The 18,791-nt window shown below is 37.6% G+C and overlaps 1 protein-coding gene across 1 annotated transcript in view; it reads right to left on the reverse strand.

Moving 5' to 3' along the window:
• The window catches only part of ctnna1 (catenin (cadherin-associated protein), alpha 1), an 80,511-nt gene that overhangs the window by 24,659 nt on the left and 37,061 nt on the right, over window positions 1-18,791 (reverse strand). Inside the window, exons 8-13 of the mRNA XM_085290364.1 lie at window positions 15,827-15,907; window positions 15,385-15,537; window positions 9,546-9,638; window positions 8,868-9,024; window positions 7,800-8,000; window positions 4,444-4,595 (exon numbers count right to left, since the gene is read on the reverse strand). Of these exons, the coding sequence (XP_085146490.1) occupies window positions 4,444-4,595; window positions 7,800-8,000; window positions 8,868-9,024; window positions 9,546-9,638; window positions 15,385-15,537; window positions 15,827-15,907 (837 nt within the window). The remainder of the gene's footprint in view (window positions 1-4,443; window positions 4,596-7,799; window positions 8,001-8,867; window positions 9,025-9,545; window positions 9,639-15,384; window positions 15,538-15,826; window positions 15,908-18,791) is intronic.

Below are 18,791 nucleotides of genomic sequence, written 5' to 3' on the forward strand. Positions count from 1 at the left end.
AATTTGTAAATCAAGTGTAATGTGCTGCCTGTGCATCTTGAGAGGGAAAATGAAGGTATGAGCTGGTACGAAACATATTGGGAGCAAAACACTTTAGAGGCCCATCTGTCGCTATCTGCAGAAAGGCGAGTGAGGCATGAATTGTGTTTTTCCAGAATTTTGCCACTTCATCTCAGATCCTTTACCTCTTGCCCTGAATGCAAAACAAGCCACAGGGGAACAATTTGCCATATTATTAATATATAAAATGAACTTTATCTTTGCCGGTTATGCTTCAGGCAAGATACAATATTAAGTGATAGGCAAAAGTTAGTTGATATGTAGGAACAGGGGAGATGATGTGGACAGATAAAGGGACATTAGGATGCAGACGCCCTGGCTTGTGCTTATCCGGCTTTCTCACTACCTCCTTTCTGTAATGAAAAAATAGTTGAAAGTCTCTGAACTAGGGCTGGGCGATATGACCCAAAATTCATATCTCGATATTTTTTAGCTGGATGGCGATATAAGATATATATCTCGATATATATTTTTTTAAAGCCATAAAGTAAGAACAAAAAGAGAGTTCTTAGTCAAAGCTGTGTCCCAGATGTCACACAGGCACTTTTATTAACATAGAGCAGATGTACATAAAATTTACTCAAAAATAAATTATGAGCATTTATTAAATAATGCTCCATAAATAAAAGAAAACAATGTTGTTTTTGTGCATAACAAAAAGCTCACAAATGTGCAGTCAAAATGTAAACTAAAAGACGAGCACTATAACAAGGACAGATTTCACAGCTGCTCTGTTCCCAACTTGTACTGCGTGACTGACAACCTGGAGTTTGAAATCCGCTTCGCAACCACGTCTCTTAACAGGTGCCATTTATGGTCCTTATACACAGTAGGGTAATATTACGTTGAAGCACAGTACGTATCACTCCGCGAGGCTCAGCCGTAATGCTCCGACAATCCATCAAGCGCTGCAGCTCCGTAGCTTACCAAAGTCGTACTAAAACATTTTTTGACAGATTGCTGAGCGCCGTGTTCCACATAAAATCGGTGCGCGGCCATCAAGCACAACCAGAATTCATACATAAGGCGCGCTGTCAACTTTTGAGAAAATGAAAGGATTTTAGTCCGTGCAGCACCTCTGGGCTGCATGGCGTTAGCGTGGTTAGCTCGTTAGCGTGGTTAGCTAGCTAACACGTTGACGCCGTCCAGCCCCACGCACGGGGCGATGCGCAGTAACTCGTTAACGGATTTGCCGTGTCCATCTTGTCGCTTCCTGCAGGTGAAGCGATGGGGGAGGAGGGGGAGTTGTGTTCAGTGAAGGAGAGGCGAGGCCGAGTAACGTTGCGTAAAGACGAAAGTGGACGAAAGAGAGGCAAACTTGCGGCTCCGCAAGTATAATTATAACGTAACATAGACTATATCGATATAAAGGATATTGTCACATCTTATATCTCGTATAAAAATATATCGATATTTTTTAAAAACTCGATATATCGCCCAGCTCTACTCTGAACAATCTTACTCTGCTTTAGGGAATGTAGAGATGTTCTTGTACTCAAGGGAATATGGGTATGGTTTCAGATACAAAAGCTGTAGTGACTCATCGGCATCGCTTTCAACTCAGACAATGCTGTTCAGTGGGGCAGAGATATCACCTGCTGCGGCCTGTGCAACAGATAACCTGTGAACGTGGGAGGCTCAGAAATCATAACTCATGGTGGGCACCCAGTGGGAAACTACTGTGAGAAGTGACAACAATAGCCTGCAGTCTAAAAAAAGACAACATATTAAAAACCTGCTGTCAAGGTAAATGAAGTTAAAACCCACTTTTTCCACATTGTGGGAAAATATGTTAATCAGGTTTTTAGGTGATAATTCTCTGTATTTCTACCGTGTCTGAAAGCTGCAATTATCCATGTCACCTGTAACGCCTTCATGACGCATACATGTACAGATGATATCTGAAATGCAATAATTACAAGTGTACAGGGCAAGAGGTGAAATTATAGCATTATGACAGAGCTGGAAAACAGACATAGCCTTAACCAGAATTTTTTTCCCTCCTGTTGTAAATATGAATGAGACAGTTCAACACTGAAATAACCCCAGTTTTATTCTTTTTGTGACATTCTGCTCATAGCCTCTGTGGGTCGAGACAATTTTTTCTTCTTTTAGGACAGAGGCAGCAAAATCACTTTGGGCTGTGATGCACCGCACAAATCATACGGTAACAGCTGCCCTCTGTATCTAACTGTCAGTGGCTCGCTGACTTCGAGACCGTTTCATGTCTAGGAGGCATATTCTCTGATGTCACTGGAGGTTGGGAGAGGGGTCTGTCTGCCTGTCAAATATTCAAGGGACATCTAACAGACTGTCTGTGCACTACTTATAGAGGTTAAAGATGAGTCTATCTTAAGCAGCCCCAACCACACTCTTGTCTGTTTTGATTTAAGACTAGGGCCTTGCATGTGGGGATTTTTAGAAAGACAGCAAGTGAGTGGACATGCCCTGAAGAGAAGCTGTCTCGTGGCCATCTCAGCGCAGCCGTTAGGAGGATTTCATATTTCTTTGGACTCAGAATTGAACGTGCCCACAGAAAAACCCTTGAATGACAGTTTAGCCTGCAATTGAATCAGTCTAGATCAATGCTTTTGATACGCCTTTAATCTTATTATAACAAACAGTAATTAAGACTAAGATTAAAGAGTGTGCTGTGTAGATGCTGCTTGAAATAACATAAATGCAGAGATAACACTAATCCATTTTTTTCCTTTGCCTTCTCTAGAAAGTGGTGGGTGAAGGTTCAATCTCATCAGTCTCTCCAGCTGGCACTTAAAGGCAGAATAAAGCTAACAGATACATTATGAGCAAAGCTGCTTAATAAGTCCCGTTAACAGTCACACACGCCAAATTACACCTGCCCACAAATCTACCAGGTAGTGTTCAGCCCAAACCATAAGCCCAATGTTCACCGCTGGGTCTGAAACAAAAAGGGTAAGAAGAGTGGAGCTAGGGCAGATGGAAATTAGTCTTAAAATATAGTTCTTTGGCCTGCAATTCAATTAAGGAAAGCCAATTAAACCCTCCATCTTAAATCATTCACTTATTAAAATGCAAAAGCAGGATAATGTTCCTCTTTTCATTTGTTATTGCTTTTTTGTTTGTGGTTGAGCAGGATTATTAATAAGAGTTAAGGACCACTGTCAAAACAAAATGTGCTCTCAAGGCTAGTGTTTTCAATTTTAAAAAAGTGTTGAAAATAATAGAAGACAGCAACCAGCACTTTGTATCTTAGTGTGATAAATACATAATTTGGTACTGTTAAACATGACAAGTGGTTCAAAGAAATTTGCTCCCTACTGAGAAATCAAATTTGGCAGTTTCAGGTACTTTAGCTACAGGGGGTAATATGTTGAAAGACAAAAAAAAAAAAACAAAAAAAAAAAAACTTTCCCCCAGAATCTTATTTCCTACAGGCTGTGTGGGTTTCCCCCCTTCACTTTTCTTCATTTTAGAGGAAATATGGATTGAGTCCATTTGTGATTGAATGCCCAAACTGTTCTTAGTGATCCTATGATGAAACGTTTTACCCTGATGGAAATGTTTTCTTCATCCATGGGACACAACTAAAAGGCATTATGCCACAGACAACTAAACCCATTGTTATCCGAAATTGTATAACTGTATAGCTCTGTAATAATCATTCTGTACATACGATAATTTTTAACCCTACAACTGTTTACAACTTGCATAGTTCCCATTTCTGTATAGCTGTATATCTCAGATTCCTGTAAAGTTATTTATTTCATATTCTGTATAGTTTTTCATATTTATATCCTGTCCATATCCTGTACATAGCTTGTACTCACTACAGCCTGTACATACTTATAGTTATAGAATATTCACAACATACTTCATACCGTGTACATTATAACATACCATAATAGACCCATTTCTGTAATATACTTACATATCTATATTATTGCTAATATATATTGTAATATATCTATATCACTAAGCACTTCTGGATGGATGCAAACTGCATTTCGTTGCCCTGTACCTGTGCATGTGCAATGACAATAAAGTTGAATTCTAATTCTAATTTGCAAGTCTGGTCAATTAGGTTGGCCACTGCCTGAGACAAGTTAATCATAGGTTCCCAAGACTGCATGTGTACAGGTTCTCACAATTATAGATAAAAAGCTAATCTGGATATTACTACTCATATGGCAACAATAGAGCAACTCCAAGCATATGACTTCTGTTCAAAAGCTGTTAAAAACCACATCAAAAATCCTCCATCAGAACTCTCACTGTCACAATTTGAAAGAGAAAAATAGATGACAATATGAAGCCTTACTTTGCATTAGAAATAATAAATTCGATTTTAAAAAAAGAAAGAAAAAAAAAACATGCAAACAAAAACAAAACTGTGCAACTCACTCTGATCATGAGGACAGCCTTACGGATGTCACGAATGCCATCATACACCAGGCGCGATGCATCAATGAATTCGTTCTCATCCACAGGCTGTGAGGGGTTTGCACTCAAGGCTTCCACTGCAGACTCCACTTGCTCTGTAAACCGTGGCATGACTACAGGAAGCAGAGATGAAGTTGATCAGTTCCTTTATCAATCTGATGTGGCTTTTCCTGACAGCTGTATGTTGAATGAATTGTGTCGGCAGTGTAAACCGTACACAACTCACTAACATGTAAGCCTCATTTCTACCGTTTCTGTACTGTCAGAAACAAATAATAAAGCAGCTGTATTGATGCTGAAAACCTCTGTAGGTCTTTTTTTCCTACAGTAAAAACTGATCAGATAGCGTTCCATAAGCAGAACTGACAATGTTGTTAGATACACTTCTGTAAATATTTATCCTTATATCAGAGTAATTTACCTTGGGCCTATTTTTCATTTTACATCCATCACATTTCTCTCAGTGTAACTTGGGTTATAAAGCTACTTGACACATACTGTTAGTCTAGTAAGGAAATTACATTAATCGACTTATCAGTATCAATCGCCCCAGTGATAATATTGAACAATAGTTCTGGTCTGATGTTGAATTAAAATTAAATGCAAACGAAGATAGTGGTGTCAGAATTCATAATTACAAAGTGTTATATTAAACCTAATGAAATTTGCACTGGTGTCTACTCAATGCCTTAAATGAATGCACAGAATGCTCTGGAGGACTCACCAGGACATATGCAGAGACACCACTTAAAGCACTGCATTAAGAGAGTTGCATTTTGCTGCAACTTCATGAGAACATCATGGGTGTCAAGATGCAAATGTTGAGGGAGGGAGCAGCAGGATTAAAAAGCAGATTTGGTTTTGTGTTTACAACCTCCAGGCTTTTTCAGTCACAGTGATTACTCTCCTTAAACTATCATAACTGACTCTTTCAAGTAAGTTCCCATTTAAAAAAAAAAAAAAAAAGTGTTAATAAATAACTGTATTGTTAGTGAATCCATAGATAATGAACTTTAAACATTCTTACTAACTGGTGGAAAACATTGTATAAATGCACCTCAACATTCAGACAAACTGAAAATAGAGGCTAATAAAGATTTTTTTTGCCCTGGTGAATATTGTCCCCCCTCTCTCTATTGCATTGCAAAATATTTTTTGGAATTTGTCCTTTGAAGGACAAAAAACCTCCACACATTAAACTGCAATATAATAGCACAGGTGGAAGGAACTGTAATATGACTCAGTCTTTGAACCTATGACAGATTGATTACGTCATAATTTGGATTAAAACAGAATACTACTGAAGGGTTAACAGTGACCGTCATGTCATACTGACTAGTAATGCAAGCTGTGTGAGAGACCATATCACACAATGCACCATAATGAATTGTGGAAGAGCTCAAAATGTCTCAGGCTCATTCAACAGAAAATTGCATTTCACAAGCCAATTCTAGATTCATACAAGTTGCCTTTTAAAATGCCACCAGCACTCAAATGCTCAAAAACATCCAAAGCAAAGACAAATCAAATAAAGGGCAGACTTCTGAGAAACAACTTTGCAGGCAGATACTAGTGTGGTTTTAGCACCAGGCAATGTACCAAAGATAAAGTGGATGGAGCAGGGTCTCTCCACCTTTTTAAAAATAAAAAGTAAAGATTTTAGAGGCTTTTTGATCAAATTAAATTAAAGGAAATTCTTTATACATGTGTATGACTACTAATTTGTACACAAATACTCCAACAGTACAGTGCACCACATTACAGACAACCTGTCTAAACATGCATACCTCTGGTTCTGTTTGTAAAAAGTGCTGCGTTTGTATTGTACTAGTACTACCACCACCTATAATAAATATATAAGCATAACCAAAATAAGCTCATTCTTGAAAGCAACTAAAGCTATTCTCAAAATAAAAATAAAATCTTAGGAAAGAACAAACAAACAAGTGATCTACAGATTCTCCTAGTCTGCAAGAGCTTAACTGGGGGACCCTATTATCTTAAAGCCCTTTAGTAGTTAATCTTTTTATACTCTTGTCAACCGTTTTTACACAAAAACAAGACAGACATCAAAGAAAGACTATCACACTCATGCCATTATGGCCCCTAGTGTGTCAGTCCATGTAAGTAGATCATAAATACCATATTTTTCGGACCATAAGGTGCACAGGATTATAAGGCCCACTGTCGACAAATGGGTCTGTTTTCATACATAAGGCACACTGGATTATAAGGCGCATTAATCGAAACAAAACAGTCAGATAAGTCAAACTTTACTCAACTCATTCCTCTTGCTTCCTCCACTTCCTTACAATTGATTCATTAATGTTGAATTCGCTGGTAGCTGCTCTATAAACACTGGAACAACAGTATGTTGTTCCAGTGTTTTTCTAACTTTTGCTATGTAACTTTGCACTGTCCACTTTCTGCTGTAACAAAACAAATTCCCCACATGTGGGACTAATAGAGGTTCTTATATTAATGACTAACCTCATATTGTGGCTGGATTATCTCAGTTGTTCTCCCCTACTGAAGTTTGGTCCATTTACAGTAATTTTCCATGCAATTGCATTTGTCAAAAAAACCACATTGGGAACTTTTATCAAGTGGAAAAAAGTTAGTGTTCATTCTCCAGGTTCACTGTGTTATGCTTTGGTATGCTAACATAAATGTGTCACTAGAAATCTCTCAGTCAGAACATAATATATCGTGTTTAGTTAACTAGCAAAACTAGCGAGCTAACTTTCTGCTAACTTCTAACTCCGTTAAATTTAATATATTCTGTTTTCATGGATGCCTGGATGTTAAACTTAATTGTTACACCTGGTAAAGCAGCAACACTGATTATTTTATTAAAGATGAAAGAATTTACAGTGTTCGTTTGACTTTGGGGCCTGACGCGGAATACGGTAGCCATAACGCTCAGACAATCCATCAAGCGGTGCGGCTTCGTAGCTCAGCAAAGTCCTACTAAAACATTTCGACAGATTTTTGAGCGGCGTGTACCACATAAAACCGGCTCGAAGTCAGTAAACAGCCAGAATTCATAGATAAGCTGCACCAGATAAGGCACACTGCCGAGTTGAGAACATTAAAGGATTTTAAGTGCACCTTATAGTGCGGAAAATATGGTATAAGTGTTAACCACACAATGTATATAAAATATGGACACAGCAACCATGACGCCATCCATGCCCATGGACCCACTGCCTTCTCATTTAACTTTGAGTAACCTACATTAGCAAGTGTTACCGTGTCTACCCTCTCAGTATTTGTCTAAATTTATTTAGTAGTAAACTTATTTGTTTCTGTGGTACCTGTATCAGTAAGGAGCTTTGTTGCCTCCAAAACCTTCTCTGTGTAGACTCCAGGTTCATAATTGTCCATCTCTGAAGTAACCACATGGACAACTCTGGCAGCACGGCCTCGAATAGCCCCGGCGGTACGGTCCAAACCATCAACATCTTTCTCTTGCAGAGCAATGACACACTTATTCACATCCTCCAGGATGTGGTTCTCTGGGGACATAAAGCAGTGTGAAATTATTAGTGTACAGCCCGGACGGACAGTCAGACCTCTCCACACACACCCACACTTTTTTTTTATTTTAATCAAAACGACTACAGTATAATATGACACATAATGTGACAGTCTAAAAAAAAATTATTAGGAAGTTCTCATTCCTGAGTTAGTCCTGAAATTAAAAGCCACTGAAAAACTCAAGTACATAATATGCGTTTGTTGGAAGGTATGGGTTTGAAAACCAATTCTTAGAATACTTATTAATGAGCCGCCTATAAAATGCAAATGTCCACTGTGTAAATTACAGTCTGTCCTTGGCTGGAGGTCAGAGAAGCCACTCTGCTTAATGCTTAATGAGGACTCTAAACCATTTGTGTGCTTCAACATACATGACAGGATGTCAAATATAGATGTAGTTCTGTTCATGCTTCTGGGTTTTTCTCTATAGCGCATAATGATACCTTGGAGAGTGAACCGATGCTTGTTGTTGGACAAAGGGAGAATTAAGATGGCTTATGCATCTTACATACATACATTATATTTTAAATCAAATAACAGTGGTTAGTACTGCACTACAATCTCAATCACTCTGTTGTGTGGATAATGGTGACAAATATGGTCTTCTACGTTTAAACATTTTGCTAAGGCCACGTCAGATATATATATATATCTGAGAAGTGTACAGCGTGACTGCGACTCACGAGGAAACACTACTACCACAGACCGTATAAAAAGGTTTTTCCTCCGTTATGCACTGCGTTTAGTCTATAAGCATCACGAATAATAAAATCCAGACCATTACAACTATTTGGAAAAACTTATTGTTTCCTCATGGCTATGACATGCAAATGAACAAGACTTACCAGACACACAAAGGAAGTCATCAATGGAGGTTATGTCATCGACAGCATCAGTGAGGACACGAACCTGCTTCTCCCACTGCTCCTTGAACAAATCCATATTGTCCTGGGCCACCTTACTGTTGGGCTTGGCAGCAAGGGCTAACGCTGCATTAATCACCTGTAATCACCCAATTACAACCATTAAAGCTCAATTACAACATAGCCTTGAGCCACAACATTAGCATAGGTTGATTGCACGAAGACCCCATTCCCTAGCTCAATGTTAGGATTGAATTAGGAAGAAAATTAATTTCTAGAGGTGATTACAGGGAGTGTTTTTAGATACTGACTAGGGCAAAAATAATAGATTGTTTGTTTTGGACTAAGAAACATCTGTGGATATCATAGCTCAGGATGAATGGGACTCATTAGATGAGCTTAAAAAGAGCGTTAGCAGCAGGTGTGTGGAAAAAATGGACTCAATGGTCAAAAGATTGACAAGCAAAACAAACGTGTTATTTGCGCGCGCGCGCACACACACACACACACACACACACACACACACACAAAAGGGAGGTTAGAGACGTAAACAGATTTCAACTGTTGTTTGCTGAAGACAGTATGTGCTTGCAATTAAATTTATTGACTTTTGGATGTGCTCCAAGACCTGAGCTGGGTGACAGCTGGGGGCAAACATACCTGGGGGCAAAGACTTTCTAGTTGAGATGCAGCCATACGGACCAGTTTTACCCCTTCCTCATTGTTGGAAATGGAGCATGCCAGATTTGCCACCTACAATGAACAAAAAACAAAATTGTTAACCAAAGGCAAGAAATCTCACAAAAAAAAAAAAACAACAAAAAACAACATGTGTGATTACCCTGCTTCAAAAAACAAAAACAAGAAAAACCTTCCAGTGTTGTGTCCATTGATTCTTGATAATTATTTAAGGTGTGTGAAGTTGCTAAAACTACTCATATGCAAACTAGTATAGATGTTTGTTTTCAGTACAAAGCTTTGTATCACGCTTGGCTGAGGCGTGGAGCTATAAATTATTCAAATAAAAAGGAAGAAAACCACAGTCAAAACTAAATTGTTCATATTCAGTGGTGGTCTTTTTTTGTTTATAACCCTCAATCAATATAACATTTGTTAAGACAATTTCAGTTTGTTTTAATATACTTTCAGCACATTTTCACAGCAAGTAACAAAACCGATAGCTGTGATAAATATTGATATTTGTGATAAGAAAATAATCACAATATGAAAATTTAAACACTTAATTGCTAGTGTCTGTCTTTCCATTGCTTGAAATGGTCCCTCTAACTCACAGGAACCAATAAGTGCAGTGTTGGCTCAAGCAGAGTGGGTGTTAGCAACCCAAATCATTTATCCATTTTGTTACCATTCCTCTCACCACAAATCTCAGATGCTGTGAGCCTGTTCTGAATAAAGGCAGCACTTTGAACGGGGAACTGCACTAATTTTGAGAAAAAACAGAAACAAACGCCATACATACTGTAGATACATAATTAAACTTGGATAAGTTCATTATGGTAGCCTGGTTTAGGGATTCTTCCGTCAGAAATGGAGCAGCTCTGCAATACAACTAATCCCTGTGGAATACAAACCCACTGCTGTGGATTAATTTATAAAGCTGCTAAAAAGGATACAATATGATGACACAGAGGGAGAAACCAAAAAAAGTAGGAAGAAAAACAAAAGCAGAGCTGTTGGGAAAGTTCTGTATTCAATTCCCAGAATAAAAGTAAATTTCACCAAATGGAAATCTAAGTTGTAGCTGGTTAACTCAAGGATATCGTTATTCTCAGTGACTGAATCACAAGACTGCCAGATTGCCATTACGCTCCTGGAGAGGCAAATATTAATGACACTTTCAAAAAGTGAGCAGTAGAGTGAGAACAGGAGTGCTAAACTAAGCAAATCTTGCCTGCAGCTGCTAACATCAGTAATTTTTTTCTGTCTTGACTAAAATAAAGCTCTCCTACAATTATCTCTAAATAGTCTTTCATACTCAAGTTTTACATTAGACATCTACTTATAGCGACATAAATTTAGGTCAAAGGCTTTGGAGATTCCCATTTTGGTTGGCATATACTGGCAGCAATGCTGTAACAGAATGCCTGGGATGTGAGGAACTGCGCCAAAATGGGATTATTCAACAGATAGAAAATGTGCTGAAACATAATCAATTACAAAGGACTAAACCAACTCATGACAGCAAAAGCACTAGGAGTCCAACAGCTTTGCTCTTATTTTTGTATTCCCACACATAAATCTGTTAAAGTTTGGTCACTAATTTACTACTTTACTGACGTCTGGGTCAAAAAGCACAACAAAACTGTCAGCCAAGGTGACACACTGAATTTTAAAACGTACATTAATAATATGTCTGATTGGAGCAAAAACACGAGGTTGGAAAAGGAATGAACAAAGCTCAGCTTAGGCATTCAATTTATCTTTTTCCTTTAATCAACTTCTATTCAAAAACAGGTTTCTGTGATGATATTCTTCCTCTGGTACCATTAACAGACAGGGAAATAATACTTATTAGAAAATAATACTTATTAGAAAAAACAAAAAACATCTTATTTGATGGGCTGGTGCATCACTGGCTGCCAAAGTATTGCATTGAGGAGCCCCTTTCAAACCTTAAAATGTCTGAGTAATTTGCTGATGAGAAGCACTTTCTTCACTGTGTAGCTAAAGCACTGAAACATTGATATAAACATATTCTACATCGTTATTCAAACATACTGGAACCAGAGGGAGAACATTTAGTAATCCATGAGGACGAATGAAGAGTGGTTACATGAAGAAAAACTGGAAAGACCTGTGTTTTTACTTGCACGATCTTTCACAAAAGCTTTTGATGACGCCCCCTGTGAACCACTGGGAAAGGAGATGTTTCTGCATAGAGAGATGCCATTCCACTTGCAACACTGTACCATACCATTTAAAGTATCAGGGGAGCCCGACTTTACAGTCTATGCAAACAATTACAAAAGTGCACCCGTTTTCTTACCTTCCTGTCCTACAGAGCTATTCCTTAATACACAACCCCTTGTTAAAGAAGTACTCTGTCATCAACAATACGTACAAACCCAACTCCAAGAAAGCTGAGACATTGTGTAAAATGTAAAAGTGAAGAAAAAAAAAAAGCAATGATTTACAAATCTCAAACCCATATTTCTCACAGTGAACATACCAAACATATGTTAAAGCTGAGACACTGGGGTTGCATTTATTTGAAATAACTATGGCCCTGTAACAGTTATCCCAATCAAGCAGTTGCACTAAGGACAGATAATCCAACAAACTACAAACTTATGCTAATATCATGGATAATATATTTAGCATAAAATATCTTAATCACTGCAGTGGTTTAGTATCAGTGCTATTGAGCCAAGTATACAACTGCAGTGTGACCGTCCATACATCAAGCTTAAAAAAAAAAGTTATTGATGTTCAGGTCTAATGGATAAGGTATTCAGACACCAAATCTTTTTAAAATAAAAGGGTGTACAACTGGTCATTCACATGTCAATGACATAATACCACTGACAGGTAAGATTAAATACACTGATTAACTCCATGCACTCATGGAAAAGCTGATTACCAAGAGTTGTTTTACTGACATGAGGGAACACAATATTTAGTGACCGGTTTTAGAGTTATGGATAATGGGTGCAAGTTTGTTGTTGTTGTTTTTTTTAAACATTAAAAAAAGCAAGCTTTAGGGCAATGCTTAATTTTTTTTTCTTAAACAAAAGAAATCCTTAGGTGGGGTTTACCAGTAAATTCACTTTCCACTGCTGATTATACCATCAGTAATGCACATCTCTGCATCTCAACCTGCTATGTAGCACATCTTTATGACTTATAGTGGCTTCACACTCCAAAGCTTATATTTCAGAACTGAGTGTGCACTCAAAAACAAACAACTTATCTAAATGAGGTAAATAAGTAACCCTCTGCATAATGTGACAACCATCCCTTTGCCTGGATGAGAGCCTTACACAGCTTGGTGCATGCCAAATTGAATGCAGTTTTTTGTATCCCCCTCATTCTCTAAATATGGGTCAGTCATAATGTAGCTTTCATAAAAATGTGTGTAATGTAATAGGCCATTTGCCTTACGGCAGACTACAATTGCGCAACCTGTGATGTCATACAAAACACAGCCAGAGACTGGTTGCTCTTTGCTATTCCTGCTACTGAACAGAGGACATTCTACATTTAAAGCATTTTTGTTCCATATGTTATAAAGAAACAAACATGTTTCAACTTCTCTCTCTAGTCTTTCCAGCTCTATTGATTTGCATATATATTGTTTGGCAAAGGCTCTAATCTAGAGCGGCCCACAGCACAGTTCAATACCTACTTCCTACCATGCATTTGAAGGTAAATGTCAACCATTTTTATTTAAAGGTGAAAGCCAAGAGGTCTACTGTGAACTGCTTACTGTTCAGCCGATTGTATTGATGTTGGCTTACAGGAATAATTTTCCTGAGAAGTGAGATAATACTTGACTGTGTGCTTTTGCCAATCATATTAACCAGGGATGGGATACATAAAAAAATAATTAAAAAGGTTAATGTAAAAATGACAAAATGCAATGTTGGCAGCTTCTACAAAGGCAGAAATCTTTAGCCAAAATGAAGAGTAACGTATGCAACTTCTGTCGAGGCTGTTGCAAAACATGATTTATAATTCCCAGGTCCTAGTTAGAGCTGGGCTCTCTCTCAGTTTGAAGGCATACATCAACTTAGGTTGTGAACGCTTGTGTTGCAGCAGTTGATGTTTGTCGTTTTTTGGAAGGAACACACTAAAGAAAGTATGTGGAGGATAAACTGCTAGATTACACTGAATATCTCCTAATGTAGATTTTGAAATGGGAATTTATGGCAACTGGCTCCCTTTTAGAAAATGCGTAATGAGCAAGAAAGTTACTTTGCCCAGTGCTTAAAACTCTACCATAATGATGCCCATCAACTCAGTGCCAAGATGCTGTTCAGTGGCTTTACTACACTACTAGCATTCCTAATTTATGTATGACAAAAACATATTTTGCTGATAAATATTTTAGTACAACTAGACTGATGTAGGAGCTCAGTTCAACTGCAGATATGGAGACTTTGGAAGTAAAATATTCTAGTTAAAGTCATGATAGCAACAATTACCACAACGAACCCCAGCTTTAAAATAGACAGCATTTGGAGTTTACATTCTTTAAACATCATTTGTACAGTTTTTCTTTTGTGCTGCTGATAAGCGGTTTTTACAGATGCACCTTCTATTCTTAGATTGATATCATACAACATGTATATTCAAATGAAAATGAAAACTGTAAGCAAAAATTACTAAAAGAAATTTCTCCATAAAGTTCATAACAAATTTAAACCAAAACTACTTTGGTTTAAATGTAATTTTTTTTTTTTTTTAAATTACACACTCCCCCCTTGTGTTTCTAAGTGTTACAAGCACAAATAGTAACCATGCATTAGCAAGGTCTAGTGCTCTAATGCCACATATGACACTCAGGCCTTCGGGTGCTACTTAAGGGGTTACTCCCCAGTGTTGTTGCCCACTCCCCCTTTCCTTCTGATGCTTCAATGGTTTCCCTGGTGAATATGCATGCTGCTTGTCCTGGCTAGTCTAACATATCCAGCTATACTCATGGCAATATGCCCATAGACAGAAGTCACTTTCAAATGTCATATGATGCTCTACACAGGCATTAGAGGAACAGAAGGAAAGACCACTAATGAGCCTGGCTGAATGTTCTGTTAGTTTCTTGCCTATCGAGTCCATTACTTTGCTTTTCTCCTTGCATCTTGAATTTTTTTTTTAACCATGTATTGCATTCTCGTCTGTTAGTGGAAGGTTATGGACTCAAAACTAGATTTTAAAGATTACTCACGTGACTACTATGACAGCCTGAAACAGTTTCATAATGATCTAAATATATTTTTTGTTTCTCATACTCCACCAGTGTGTGAATGCGAGAGTGAATCAATAGTGGCATTGTAAAGCGCTTTGGGTGCATTGAAAAGCGCTATATAAATCCAATCCATTATTATATAATAAAGAGAGCAATTTTGATGTCTTTGGCCACATAGCAATTTTTTATTATTTTTCATTTTAGGGGGAAAAGGATCCAGGATCTGCAATAGAGCTCCTTAAATATTAAGTTTAATAATTATCATTTCTTTATTTAATGTTTGTGTGCGAGAGTGTGACCAACATCAGACTGAATTGACCAAAGACCTTTAAAGAAGCCTTTTAAAAGGGACAATAATGCTATAGTCTTATCACAAGTTTTATCTCAGAGAACAGAAACAATAAAAATTAAATATGCAATACTAATGGGATAGAGTTGAAGCATTTGAGTGTTATGATCTGGGGGTGGGTCAGGTTCTGACTGCAAATGCACTGGAGAGAGAGAGGAAGGGGAAGGGAAAACAAAAAAAAAACAAAAACAAAACACACAAACAAAAAGAAAAACATACAATACCTCAATCAGTTTGTTGGCATGCTCACGGAACACCTGAGCATATTCCTTAACTTCTTTCTCATTGCCATTCTTAGCAGCTTCAATGAGGACCAGGAGGGGAACATTAGTCTCCAGGAAAGAGTCGGAGACATGGTCCATCACAGCTTTGCGCAGCTGTGAAATAAGATGATTTTTTGAAAAAGTGTTAGAATGCCCTTGGTGCATATCCTTTACATACAGACTGATGTCTACCACAGCTTTTTTGAACTACAGATTACATCCTGACATTATGAGAGACAAGAGTCTCCTGAGGTTTGCTGGTAAACTTCAAAAGGCTGAAGTAAAGAAAAAAAATATTTGATTTGTTTTTTTCCAATAAAAGTTCACTGAGCGCAAACACTACAGTTTAAAGTTGAAGACCTAGTGGAAAGAGGGAAAAGGAAGTTCACAAAAAAAAAAGTACCTGTCTGCGAAGGTCTCTAGTCTTCTTTGTCATTCTATCAATGGCAGTGTTCAGAGCATCGCTTCTGTCCTTTCTTCCCGCCTGAAACATGGAAAAAAGTAGTAATTAGTGAGTAGAATAACGGTGACCAGCTCATGTGTCAAAAATCCTGAAAAGTCTTGGGATCAGATCAAATTAAATCAATATCAAACCTAAAATATTAAACAGTCTTGAGTAAATAAAAGGCAAAATGACAAAAATATTCATATCTGTAAATCATCCCTTGCATCTTTTCATTTTTAAACCAACAGGGTAGTTATACAATTTATACTTTAACGTCACCCAAACTCTTCTAGAGCAGACTTGGGTCACCCTGTAGGTGTTACTCTGAAATGAAATGTAATTTTCAACAAGCTTGAGCTATTCTGCTTCGTGGAGCTAATGTTTGGAGATACCAAGTCCAGTTCATTTCTGAAGCCTCCAGTTATTGTTCATTTTGTTCTCCAATAAACAATGACATCCTCCACCGACTCACAGCAAGTAATGCACCGACAGAATACCAGCTAACAATTTAAATTAATAATGTATACACACTGAAAGTAAACAGGGCAACAGCCACCACATTTTTTTTTTTTTTTTTTTTTTAAATAAAAGCCAAAGATTCTTTGCATTATATCAGTGTCATATTTAATGTGCAATGCATCCTCTTACGTGTTTCTGTTGGTTGCAAACTGCTTTTAAAATCCAAAATTTTATTGAAGAGGGGGGGGGGGGGGGGGGAAGCTACCCAAATCCTTTCAAAGCCTCTCTACCACCACAGCGCTCTTCATGGATATGCTATAAAGACCTGCGCACAACATTAAAAGTAGTCTGGTAACAGCCAACGTTTCTAAATCCAATGGGCTGTCAAACTTGGAACTGTTGTAAATCATTTTATATTTGTCACATTTGTGATTCTAATTTGATTCAGGGTTAATAATATTACAAGTGCTCATTTTGTTTCATTATTCCCCCTCACTAATTTTTATTACAATGCTGCCCAAGTCCTTTGGTCATTTTGTATTAGAATAAGCCATTTATCTTCAAGCTTTAAAGGCCAACATTAGCTCCCAACTGTGGAAACTATTGAGAACAAAGTAAGGACTGGATTGGCTATCATAAGGTGACGTAAGTAGAGGTGACTTGTTGCTACACAAGCACTGACCAACTTTGGGAAAGTCATAAAGGCCCAAAATCATATCAGTCTTATACATTTAAACCTATGCATCCATTTCTCGTTTAAATAAGTTCTTAGTTGTATCCACACAAGTACTCAGGGGCTGCCTTGCAGTGAACACATTCGTAACTACTGAGTAGTTTTAGTAGAGAGATGTTTGATCACATTCTGCAAAGTACAAAAGAAAAACACTGAAAACTTTTAGAAACGCTTGAGAAGATAAAGTGAGAAAGAGTGAAAATTCCCAGATAGTGGAGAGCCATAAAATTAGAGCAAAATTAGATGGACAGGAAAGGTCTGAGTAAAGGCAAAGGACCAGTTGGACTCTGGGCTCTTCTTTTCCTTTATAATGCTTAAATCAACTGCAACGTAACACCATGGATGGCGGTAGCATTGACCTACCCCATCCCCCACTGCCTTATGCCCGTTGGGGGCTTGTGCACACAGTTAGGGGCCATGGAGCTCCACAGCACTAATCCCCTGTGATTTTGTGCTGGCTGGATACAGTGCTGTGGTAGTGCTTTAGCCTGCTTTGCCCCAACACTTTCAATCCTATTTCATTCATGCCTAGCCTATATTTCATTTCCACGCCAAGGGGTTCTAAAGCACTTCTTCAGGTGCTCATTATGGAAGCAGTTTCTCTGTAGAATCTTTTATGATAGCCAGGTGAGTATATCCATCTCCTTTAGGACAGATTTAGGAACATCCCGTTCAACAAAAACCCACTAGTGTTTCAATGTAAGCAAGAGTCTGCTCTAAGAGTCAAATAATATGCAGTCAATATTATTGCTTTTCAACAATTCAACATTATTGCTTTTCAAAGTTCATCTTAGTTGGATTAGTTATAAGTTATACATTTATTGAACTTTAAGTACAAATTAAGTATAATTTAATGTTTTCCCCCTTTTAAAATTTACGTTTGCAACACGCCAAATTGCCACTAAGCAGACGACACACAGACAGATGGAACATTCCTGTAAGGTCTTAGTATTTTTACATGTTTTCTCCCATTTTGAGGATGCAGGCTAAAATAGATGTGGAAAAATACAGCAACATGCAGGACAAATGACCTGCAAATTCACCGCCAGATAATGACGGGGCTTACTTTTTCTGTGTTCCAACTTAAATTGTGAAAAAACAGAAAATATGGAATTCACCATCACCAATCAGTGTGCATTGTTACGTGCTTTCATTAAATAACAATGTTTAAAATCCAGATCAGATAAATTTAAGGAGACTGGGGCCGAAGAACCAACTCTGAGCAGGATACTATCTGTTCTTCATACCATTTCTGCTAAGTAGTCTGCCTGATTGCAATTTAATTTGATGCATATACCCCAAAACGCACCTCAACCAAACATTAAATAATGAAGAACTATAGGGACAAGGGATTAAGGAATTTCTCATCACCACGGTTCATTTCACACCTCGACTTTTCAGCTACCTCAGTTTTTCTACCAAAAGGGATGAACAGCAAAACAACAATAAACAATAATAATAATTTTTTTTATTTTTTATTTTTTTTTAAAAAGGGGGATTCAAAAAAAAATTTATTAAAAAAAAACCTCTGAAATGCAAACATTTTTCCAACAGAAAATAAAAAAAATAAAAAAATAATCACAAAATAGCTTAAGGTCAAGTAGATACATGTTAGCATTAGTAAATTTCAAATCCTTTTAATGCATCACATGAATAACCCAGTATTTTTCCTTGACCTTTACATTTTAAAAGCTAGCCTAACTTAACTTCAAAGGAGCTGGCAATTGATCA

The sequence above is a fragment of the Mchenga conophoros genome, linkage group LG2 (genome assembly GCF_057382185.1).
Source record: "Mchenga conophoros isolate Kocher_MC1m ecotype Shallow Benthic linkage group LG2, M_conophoros_male_GT1.1, whole genome shotgun sequence".
NCBI lineage: Eukaryota > Metazoa > Chordata > Actinopteri > Cichliformes > Cichlidae > Mchenga > Mchenga conophoros.